This window comes from Eucalyptus grandis, chromosome 6 (genome assembly GCF_016545825.1).
Source record: "Eucalyptus grandis isolate ANBG69807.140 chromosome 6, ASM1654582v1, whole genome shotgun sequence".
NCBI classification, from domain to species: Eukaryota; Viridiplantae; Streptophyta; class Magnoliopsida; order Myrtales; family Myrtaceae; genus Eucalyptus; species Eucalyptus grandis.
Genome location: NC_052617.1, coordinates 21,728,862 through 21,739,483, shown reverse-complemented (window position 1 = coordinate 21,739,483; position 10,622 = coordinate 21,728,862). Strand labels below are relative to the sequence as shown.

At 41.2% G+C, this 10,622-nt stretch overlaps 2 protein-coding genes across 2 annotated transcripts; both read left to right on the top strand.

Moving 5' to 3' along the window:
• On the top strand, positions 1-669 carry LOC104451678. Its single transcript, XM_010066279.2, has one exon. The coding sequence runs from the start codon at positions 1-3 to the stop codon at positions 667-669; it is 669 nt and encodes a 222-aa protein (XP_010064581.2).
• Positions 670-7,880: 7,211 nt separating this feature from the next.
• LOC104451677 lies at positions 7,881-8,408 on the top strand. Its single transcript, XM_010066278.3, has one exon. The coding sequence runs from the start codon at positions 7,881-7,883 to the stop codon at positions 8,406-8,408; it is 528 nt and encodes a 175-aa protein (XP_010064580.2).
• The last annotated feature ends 2,214 nt before the right edge of the window (positions 8,409-10,622 follow it).

Here is a 10,622-nt window from a genome sequence, read left to right as displayed (position 1 = left end):
ATGCCTTTAACCCAGCAGGCTCTTTCCCATGAACACCATAAGAGTTCTATGGAAGAGTTGTTGGATGGATCTCTGAAGCTATTGGACGTTTGTGGGAATGTGAAAGACATTTTTTCATACACAAAAGAATGCATCCAGGAACTCGAGCCATCATTCCGAAGGAGACAAGGAAATCCTGCATGGTCGAGTGAAGTCGAGGTATACTTAAAATCAAGGAAAAGATTGCAGAACATGGTCACAAAGCTTTTGGATCATTTGAAGAAGATGAAGAGGAAAAACAACCTGAGAAGACCCTCGAATCCTGAGGCTACTCTCAGCATATTAAGAGAAGCTGAAGAAATTAGTTTAACAGTATTCGAGTCCTTGTTACATGTCCTTTTAGGGCCAAGGGAAAGATTGAAGCCTTTCAGTTGGTCTTTGGTCTCAAATATGTTGTCACCTAAACACATATCATGTGATGAGAAAGAGGAATACAAAAAAATCAAAGGCTTGGATGGTGAATTGACCATTCTGAAATCTGCTAAAGATGCTCATCCCGGAGTATACAATGTTTCCAAGGGACTTGAGGCATTGGAATCGAGCATTCGGAAAACAGAGGAGGACCTGGAATGCATTTACAGGAGACTTGTCAAAACAAGAGCTGCTCTCCTCAATATAATCAACTGCTAGTGTCATATTTTTCTTTGGTGCCAACCCATGTATGGCATCCTAAAAAATTTTGATAGTCTGTATAATGTTTTTTCACTGTATACATTGTAAAATGGATAGACACAATGTGAATCAAAAAGTTTCACCGAAATTACTCTCTCTCTCTCTCTCTCTCTCTCTCTCTCTCTCTCTCTCTCTCTCTCTCTCTATATATATATATATATTATAGTTCTCTGCTTATTGCTTGACTAACGGAATTATTTTTTAGTGAAGCTATATAAAGCTTATTGGTGAAGCTCAAAAAAATCATTTATGTATTGGGTGAATGGGTGAATCTTTAACATTTTGCAATTAGCTCAATCAATATTGCAACTCTTTGCATTATTGATCACAAAAACATCCTCTACTTAGCTTGAAGGCAACTAGTCTGTCCTTACTGTACCAATCATTATTTACTTTCTCCACAGTCCAACAATCTTTTCAGATTAACCATCATCTTATCCCTCTATATAGCAGCTTACAGTTGATAGTTTCACTAGAGCATCAATCTGTCCAGTCATCACAATCTCACAAAAGCTCACTGCATAGACATCACCAAGGAAATATTTCCCAATTTTCTTCCACTTTACTTTTAAGCCAGTGCAACTATGAAATGCAAGATGAAAGGCTGTGGTTGTTATCCGGTTATCTGCACACATCAGTGATACGAAATTGGTTAGGCAAAAACCACCTTAGATTAGATGTAGGCCGTCTTCTTCCAGTTTTGTACATCCGGACCGCAGAGTCTTCGTCATTTTAACTTAGGTCGGTCCAGTTCCTTCTCTTTCTCTTCAGTTACTTGGTGACATTTCTAGGAGCATTATGTGGGTGTGATCTTTCAGGTTCATACATGAACAGATGAATTCGACAATGGGAGGCAGCATGTTAATCTAATTGGTGCCTCACCTTATTATCTATCTGAACTTTGCTAGGCTCCTCAACCGGTTAAGCAAATCAAAAAGTTTTGTCAAACTCCTTGCACTAGCCGGTGTCGCAGCAGCAGATTTGAATAAATATTGGATAAGGATAGTGTAGAGAAAAGTTACTACGTATTATTCAATAAACTTTAATATATATACATCAAAAATAAACCCTAAAAGTGGTAAAGACTAATTTACCCTTCTTACTCCTAACACTCCCCCTCAAGCTGGAGCATAAATATTAATCATGCCCAGCTTGTTACAAATATGTTCTATCCTCCCATTACCCAAGGACTTAGTAAAGATGTCTGCAAGTTGTTCACTGGTTCGAATATGACTGGGAAGAATTACTCCATTCTGCAACTTCTCTCGGATAAAATGACAATCAACCTCGATGTGTTTTGTTCTCTCATGAAACACGGGGTTGGAAGCTATATGCACAGCAGCTTTATTATCGCACCACAGAGTCATGGGTACTAAATCTTTAAAGCCTAACTCAGTCAATAACTGTCGAATCCACACTAATTCACACGTCACTTGTGCCATGGCTCTATATTCTGACTCAGCACTAGAGCGGGCAACAACACTTTGTTTCTTACTTTTCCATGATACCAGATTTCCTCCGACTAAGGTACAATATCCAGTAGTTGATCTTCTATCATCGGAGACCAGCCCAATCAGCATCAGAAAAAGCTTCAACTTTGTTATGACCATGGTTTTGGTAGAGAATTCCTTTTCTCGGAGCTTTCTTCAAATACCTCAATATCCGAATAACTGCATCCCAGTGAGATGTACGAGGGGAAGACAAAAATTGGCTTACTACACTGACTGGAAAAGCAATGTCTGGTCGAGTAACTGTAAGATAATTCAGCTTACCTACCAGTCTTCTATATCTCTCAGGATTATTAAGAATTTCTCCTCCATCAGCAACTAATTTAACCCCTTGTTCCATGGGTGAATCAAGAGGCTTTGATCCCAACATACCTGTCTCAGTGAGCAAATCCAATACATATTTTCGCTGTGACAGAACAACACCTTTTTGTGAGTGTGCCACTTCGATTCCTAGGAAATATTTTAATTTTCCTAAATCCTTAGTTTGAAACTGTTGCTGAAGATAGGCTTTTAGCTCAGCTATACCAACCAAGTCATCTCCCGTGATGATAATATCATCAACATACACAATCAAGAATAATTTGCCTCCCTCGATTGTTTATAAAAGAAAGAATGATCATTTCCACATCTTGATAGCCCAAAAGACAATACAACCTCAGAAAATCTTCCAAACCATGCTCGTGGAGATTGTTTCAAACCATATAAAGATCTTTTTAATTTGCAAACTAGTCCAAACTCCCCCTGAGCAACAAACCCTGGAGGTTGCTCCATATAAACTTCCTCATGAAGAGTGCCATTCAAGAAAGCATTCTTAACATCAAGCTGAAATAAAGGCCAATTATACGTTGCAGCAAGAGAGATCAGAATACGAACAAGTAAGTTTGGCAACAGGAGAAAATGTGTCTAGATAGTCAACCCCATACACTGAGCATACCCTTTTGCAACAAGTCTTGCTTTTAAACGAGCAAGAGAACCATCGGGGTTAACTTTTACAGCATACACCCATCGACAACCAATAGCAGTTTTGCCTAGAGGAAGTGGTACTAAGTCCCAAGTTTTATTAATCTCAAGAGCCTGTAATTCTTCTTCCATTGCTGTCCTCCAACCAGAATTTTGTAATGCCTCAGTGACAGACTTGGGGATAGGATATTGTTCAACAGTAGTTAAAAAGGCTTGAAAAGTAGGAGACACAGAAGAGTGAGAAATAAAATTTGCAATAGAATGTTGAGTACAAGTACGTGTACCTTTGCGATGAGCAATAGGAAGATCAAGATCAGATACAAGAGGAGGGACAGCTAATGGCGGATCTGGAGCTGAAGTCGACGTAGTAGTGACATGAGGAGCAGGGGGAGCAGTAGTAACATCACGATGACGTCGTGTATAAACCTGGAGAGGAGGTGGTTTCTCTGTAGATACTGGGGAAACATTGGGAATAGTAGACCGAATGATGGTCACATACAAGTTTTCATCTAATTCAGACACATCAATTGGAACATTATGATAAGGAGTGGATTCAAAAAATGAAACATCAGCTGTTACAAAATATTTTTTCAGTAATGGAGAATAACAGCGATATCCCTTTTGAGTGCGGGAATAACCCATAAACATACACTTGATTGCCTTGGGATCAAGTTTTGATACTCCGGGTCGATGATCACGAACAAAACAGACACAACCAAAGATACGGGGTGGTAAGACAAACAGTGGTTCACTAGGAAGCAAGGTGGAAAAAGGAATACCACCTTGCAGAATAGAAGAAGGCATGCGATTAATGAGATAACATGCAGTTAGAACAGCATCAGACCAAAAGGTTTTCGGTACCTTCATCTCAAATAACATGGATCTAGTTACTTCCAATAAATGCCTATTCTTCCGTTCAGCAATACCATTCTGTTGTGGGGTATCAGGACAGGAAGATTCATGGATCATACCATGTTGAGTCATAAAATCAGAAAAGGATGTGGAAAAATACTCCTTAGCATTATCGGAACGCAGAACTTTAACACGAATGCCAAATTGAGTATAAATTTCAGATATAAATGCACGAAAAATAGAAAATAATTCTGAACGATCTTTCATTAAATATAACCAAGTAACTCTGGAATAGTCATCGACAAAAGTAACAAAATATCTGAAACCCGAATTGGAAACCACACGACATGGACCCCAAATATCTGAATGAACTAATAAAAAAGGAGATGCTGATCGTTTAATAACTCGAGGTGTATAACTAACACGATGTAATTTGCCAAGTTGGCATGACTCGCACTCTAGACTAGAAAGAGATTGAAAACTAGAATCTAACTTTTGAAGACTACGTAGAGAAGGATGACCAAGACGACAATGGATTTGATGTGGGAACGCAACACTTGTGCAAGCAACTGAAGAAGCATCTTCAAGTACATACAGCCCCCCTTCCTCACGTCCTCTACCAATCGTCTTCTTCGTAGCCAGATCCTGGAAGACACAAGAATCAGGATAAAAAGTTACTGAACACTGAAAGTTTTTGGTTAACTTACTAACAAACATTAGGTTAAATGGAAATTGTGGAAGATAAAGCACTGAGGACAAAGGTAATGAAGGACTTGGGTTAACTGTGCCAATTCCCCTAACATGTGTAGGTGACCCATTGGCTAGAGTAACTATGGATGAAGATGGCTAGAGTAACTATGGATGAAGATGGAGAAAAAGAGGAAAATATACCTGAAAGACCTGACATGTGATCAGAAGCCCCTGAATCAATGATCCAAGGACGAGAAGTAGCCGAAAGACATGCGGTAGCATTACTGTACGAGCCAAAGTAGCAGTAGAAGAAACAGCTGTGAGATTTGAGACCGTGTGTACCGAGCATATTCCTCACTGACATAACCACCACCTTGTCTTCGATGACCGTGGAGTAGGGTCAATATTAGACGCCGTATTAGCAAACCGGTGCTTGCTGCCCCGGTCTCCCATGTAGCTTGTAGCAAAATTTTTGAATATGACCAGGTTTGCCACAAGTAATGACAAACTCGTGTATTTCCCGAATTATCGGTAGATATATGGAATTGTCCATAAGGATGCGATTACCTTGACCTCTCCCTATTCCAATGCCTCGGCCTCCTCCTCGGACACCACGCCCACTATACCCACCACGGGTTCCTCCATCACTCCTATTACCACTACCAGTTCGAGTCTGTGACACAAGGGCTGAACTCCCACCATAGATGTAGTATCCGAGAGGACTCACGAGATACTCGAAGAACTCGAGCAAATGTATACGTGAGTGATGCTATATTCTCTCCTCCAAGAATCTCGAGACCTAACATTTTCACATTCAGAACCAAGACATCCTAAGAATCCCATTACAGCCAATTGTTCCTTTGACGTTGCATTTGTTGAACATCACTGTAATAGGGAGAACAGCATTCAACTCCTCATACAATCTCTTAAAGTCTGCAAAGCATTGAGTAATAGAGCGCCCCTTTCTTTCAAATCGATAAAACTCCTGTGATAGCTCATAAATCCGTGACAAATTATCTTGGCCAGAATACAGCACATTCAAATACTCCCACAGTTCTCTGACTGTATCAATATGAGTTACCATGTCAACTATATTACTCTCCATAGAATTCAGCATTTGGCCAAGAATACGTGCATCAACACCATCCCAAGTTACATCATCTCTAGGCTTAAACTCAGTTAAGTGTCTATGTTGATTCCTGCCCGTCAAAGTAAGCTTCACAATTTTCTTCCATTGGTGGAAGTTAGCACTACCTGCGAGCTTCTTATCAGTAATTCGATTAGATGAAGAGGAAATCACCTCACTCATCACAGTATTATTCCTCTCATCGCCCATTTTCCAAATAAGAATAAATAAACTCTGACCTTAGCTTCCGTCAAACAACTCAGCCTCAACAATTCAATATCCCAATATTACCACTATCAAATATAGTGACAAAAGCTACCACACAACTTTCAAATCATCAAATAAATAACTGCACTATACCCAAGCAGCAACTTGCTTCATTAATCAGCCAAATCAGCCAAATCAGCAACTAAATCAGCCAACCCAAGCAGCAACTTGCTTCATTAATCAGCCAAATCAGCCAAATCAGCAACTTTAAAGCAAATTCTAACCCACAAAATCATCCTATTGCACTCTGTCGCTACTGCAACTTGTCTTCTTTCTCTCTCTAGGGTTTTCCCTCTTCTTCACCGACCCAGATCAGCAAAAAGAGGAAGTTCGTAGCTGATGGAGTGTTCTTCGCCGAACTCACGTACAAGAAGCGGGACAGCTACAAGTCGCTCGAGCAAGCCATGCAGGCAGCATGAGCGGCGCGAGCCGAGGGAGCCGCGCGACAGAGCCCCGCGAGCGAGCCGCGCGAGCCACGCGGGCGAGCTGCGCGAGCCACGCGAGCGAGCTTCGCGAGCAAGCCAAGCAGGCGAGCCGCGCGAGCGAGCCCCGTGAGCAAGCCGCGCGAGTGAGCCAGGCGAGCAACGCGAGTGAGCTTCGTGAGGGAGAAGCCCTCTTCCGGTGAACGGTGGTGGCGAGCCGACGGCGGTCCGGCGAGGCGACGGCGGTCCGGCGAGTCGACGGCGGCGGGCGGCTGCTCCGTCGTCTAGGGTTAAACCCTAAGCTCTGATACCATGTAGAGAAAAGTTACTACGTATTATTCAATAAACTTTAATATATATACATCAAAAATAAACCCTAAAAGTGGTAAAGACTAATTTACCCTTCTTACTCCTAACAGATAGCAATGATGAAAACAGTAGATAAACAAATATGCCAAAAATGAATTGATTCTACAATTGGCCGATGCCAAGAAAAGAGGAGAAAAATCAGAAATTAACTGTCCATACAAATCCAAGCTTTAAGAGGGAAAGAATCCTTTGCAGAAGGCATTCAAAATTTAATGAATAAGAACAGCTAGTCACGTCATAATTGCAGTGCCTCTTATTTCTTCCAGAAAGATCTTCTTCACTATGGGAACTTTCCTAGGTGTTGCTAGGCAAGTACCTAGAGAGAAACCCGCTAGCTGTTAAGAGTGAGTTCTGTCTTTTAGGGACAACTAACAGATCTGCCTTTGGATCAGATCGATACTTCAGAAACATGGAAAATATTATTTTTTTCTCTCTTATAGTTCGCAAGTTCTTGTCTGCTCTCGAGTCTCACCAATTAAGCACACAGTCTGGCATCCTTACCTCGTGCACGTATGTCTAATACTTTCAGGATAACCAACAACAAAAATCTCTCTCTCTCTCTCTCTCATGGATCGTTCCCGTGGATGCAATTGGTTCCCCACCATTTTCCCATTGTCGTTTTCCGTACCAAAAAAGGATACTTCGGTGTCCTTTCCTTTCTGATCCTGTACAAAACATAAGATGTCTATAAGAGGTACATAAGTCTACATAAGCAGTTTATCAACTCGTGTTGGGACTATCCTAGAATCCCAAGCTTGTCCAAGATCCACCCTCCATTCTCCACACTTCACGCCATTCTTTTTCCTTCTTTCGAGCATGGCACTCCTAAACTTCGAAGCTCTGAGAGACCTCCACGACTTTGCCAATGACCTCCTCCATTCCCCAACGACGCAACAAGCTCTGCTCCACCATTGTCATGAGAGATGGATCGATGATCTCTCAGAAGGGTCTCTAACTATGTTGGACGCCTGCTGAATGTCCAAAGAGGTCCTTCTCCTAGTGAAGGAGCACATACAAGATGTAAGGTCTTCATTGCGGCGTGCACCCAATGGTGAACTAGGCAACGAGAGCCCAGTAGCAGGTTACCACCCTAGGAGAAAGAATTTAAAGAAAGTTACAGTGAAGTGCCTGCGCTCACTGAAAGGAACAAAAGATAAGTTCTCCAATCTAGACCTTTCTCCGGTCAATCACACCCTTAACATTGTGCCAGAAGTGCTAAGAGAAGTAAGGGCAACAGTCATCGCTGTGGTGGAGTCGCTGTCATCCCTAATGAGCGTCCCCTGGCTGGACAGAAGATCGGGCAAAGGGTTCAGCGCAACAAAGCTCATGTTCTCAGGTGGCCGGAACGCATGCAGTGTCTGGGACGTCACTACTCTACAGGGCACCGAGAAAAGGTTGGAAGAGGTGGAGATAGCCATCAACAATCTCGAACTAGAGTTGGATTGCATGTTCAGACGCTTGATTCAGACGAGAGTTTCGCTCCTCAACATCCTCAGCTACTAGGAGAGTCATGCCTCTTTTTGCAACTAGTGGCTAGGCCAGGGCAGACCTTTAGGTTGCTGTAATGCACAATGACCTGCAGCTAAAATTAACACTGAATAATGAAGATAGTCAATCATAGTCTAATCGCGATGTATTCTTTCATTCTTTTAAATGTAAGTGTTCGTCCTTATCCCATCTCAAATTCTGTGCTCTTCTATCTTTCCAGCTATATCATCTCTCCATCTCTTTGAATTCTCAGATCCCTCACTGGAGTATGAGAGGGGACTCTCAAAGCAGGGATCGGAGCTACAAATTTTCATCATTTATGCATTTTCCATTCAAAGCTCTTACTGAAAAGATCGGGTTTATTTCGTTTCTTGGACCTTTAAAACTATCATCGGATGAAACAATATCAAGATTGTAACCAATCATTACAACCCGCTCCAAATGGCCAGTACTAATTCACACATGTTATAACGTTCCACCACATCTGCTCCACAAGTAGCCATCCATTTCCCCCCCAAATTGATTATTTCCTTTATATCCATATAGCAGGAAAATTGTCCAAAAAGTCCTAAACTTATTACACTTTTGTCAGTTCAAATATAAATATTTTAATTTTGTCAATTTAATTATAAACATTTTTACTTCTTGTTAATTGAGTCTGTCCGGCCAATTTTAGCCAAAAAAAATGCTAATGTGGATGCCGGTGGTACCACAAGAGACCATGTGTTGACTTGGACAATTTTTAACAATAATTTTTCTTCTTTGTTTCTTTCTTTTCTTTTTTACTTTCTTCCTTTCCTTTTGCCTATAGCCAGCCACTAGCAACAAGTGACGATCGGCAACTAACCACAGCTAGCCAGCTGGCCTCACCCGTCACAGGCAATGCCCGACCGAGCAAGGGCAAGCCCTGGCGAGGGGAGCCAAGGTGAGTGTCAACCTCGAGGCCGCCCTTGCTTAGGTGAGGGTCAACCCACTAGATCTAGCCTAGGCGAGGCCGACCTCCAGTAAGCCCCATCTGGGCAAGGGCTCCCCTTGCCGACACTTGCCCTCGCCTAGCCTAAAAGAAAGGCATCGCTTGTGAAGGGCGAGGCCAATTGGCCAGCCACTAAGAAAATGAAAAGAAGAAAGCCAAAAGAAAAGGAAAAAAATAGAAAATATAATAAAATATTCAAATAAAATATTCAAATTTTATTCAAATTTGTCCACGTTAGGTCAGGGATCCTACGTTTCATCACCGGTATCCACATCAGTATTTTTCAACCAAAATTAATCGAATGGACTCAATTGGTAAGAGGTGAAAAAGTTTAGGACTAAATTAACAAATTAAAATATTTATAACTGAATTGGCAAAAGTACAATAGATTTAAAACTTTTTAAACAATTTTCCCTCCATATAACTATCCAACGTCCCGCACAAGCATAGCACATTCCCACACTCTAGTAAATTAGGGACCATCTCTTACAAGTATCAACATCTTCATGTGCCTCAAAAGGCTTGCATTACCGCTAAAATTGCCTTACCAATGCACTAACATAATTTTCCATAGCAAAGCGAATAGTCCACTATACATGTGTCCTAAAAATATTTACCTATGTAAAATGAGTTGAACAAAGTCTAGTTTCTTTACCAAATGTTATCATATAGATCCGTACTGAGACTTGGAATCATCATGGCAAATTACACGAGAAAACTAGTGATACGAGTCCCACTTTGTACGTTATACCCTTTGGTTATTCTCCCCGTTTTTCTTGTAACTTGGAATTATATTTTTGTTGTAACTCAACCTTGTTTACTGGTAATAATCCATGAGGAATCTTAAGGTCAACGTCAGTACACAAATCGTTGACTGGAGTCGAAGATTAAACATATGAGAACAAAACTAAATTTCCATGACAAAAGATGCATAGTAGGATGGACATTTTGTTGAACATATAGTTGCGCCTCCCTGTCTCGAAGCCAACAAACCGGAGGAGAGTTAATTACTAGCCAGATATATCTAATACAAAACCTAGCAGGTATTGTTCAAGAATAAACGATGCCGACTTACTGAATGTAGATGTGAAAATATTATGCGGGAACGATATGCTCCGGTCCAATGATGCCCAGAACTTATGGACATAATATATATATCGCTGATTATGGATAGAGTGGAAGGAAATGTTGCAGTTAGAGTGAAGATCCTTCAACAAAAGCTGCCCGACAAAAAGCCTCCAGCCTTCTACGACCTT

Bases quoted from the DNA above. Each gene is read 5' to 3' on its own strand.
- LOC104451678 (XM_010066279.2), top strand. From the start codon at position 1: ATGCCTTTAACCCAGCAGGCTCTTTCCCATGAACACCATAAGAGTTCT.
- LOC104451677 (XM_010066278.3), top strand. From the start codon at position 7,881: ATGTCCAAAGAGGTCCTTCTCCTAGTGAAGGAGCACATACAAGATGTA.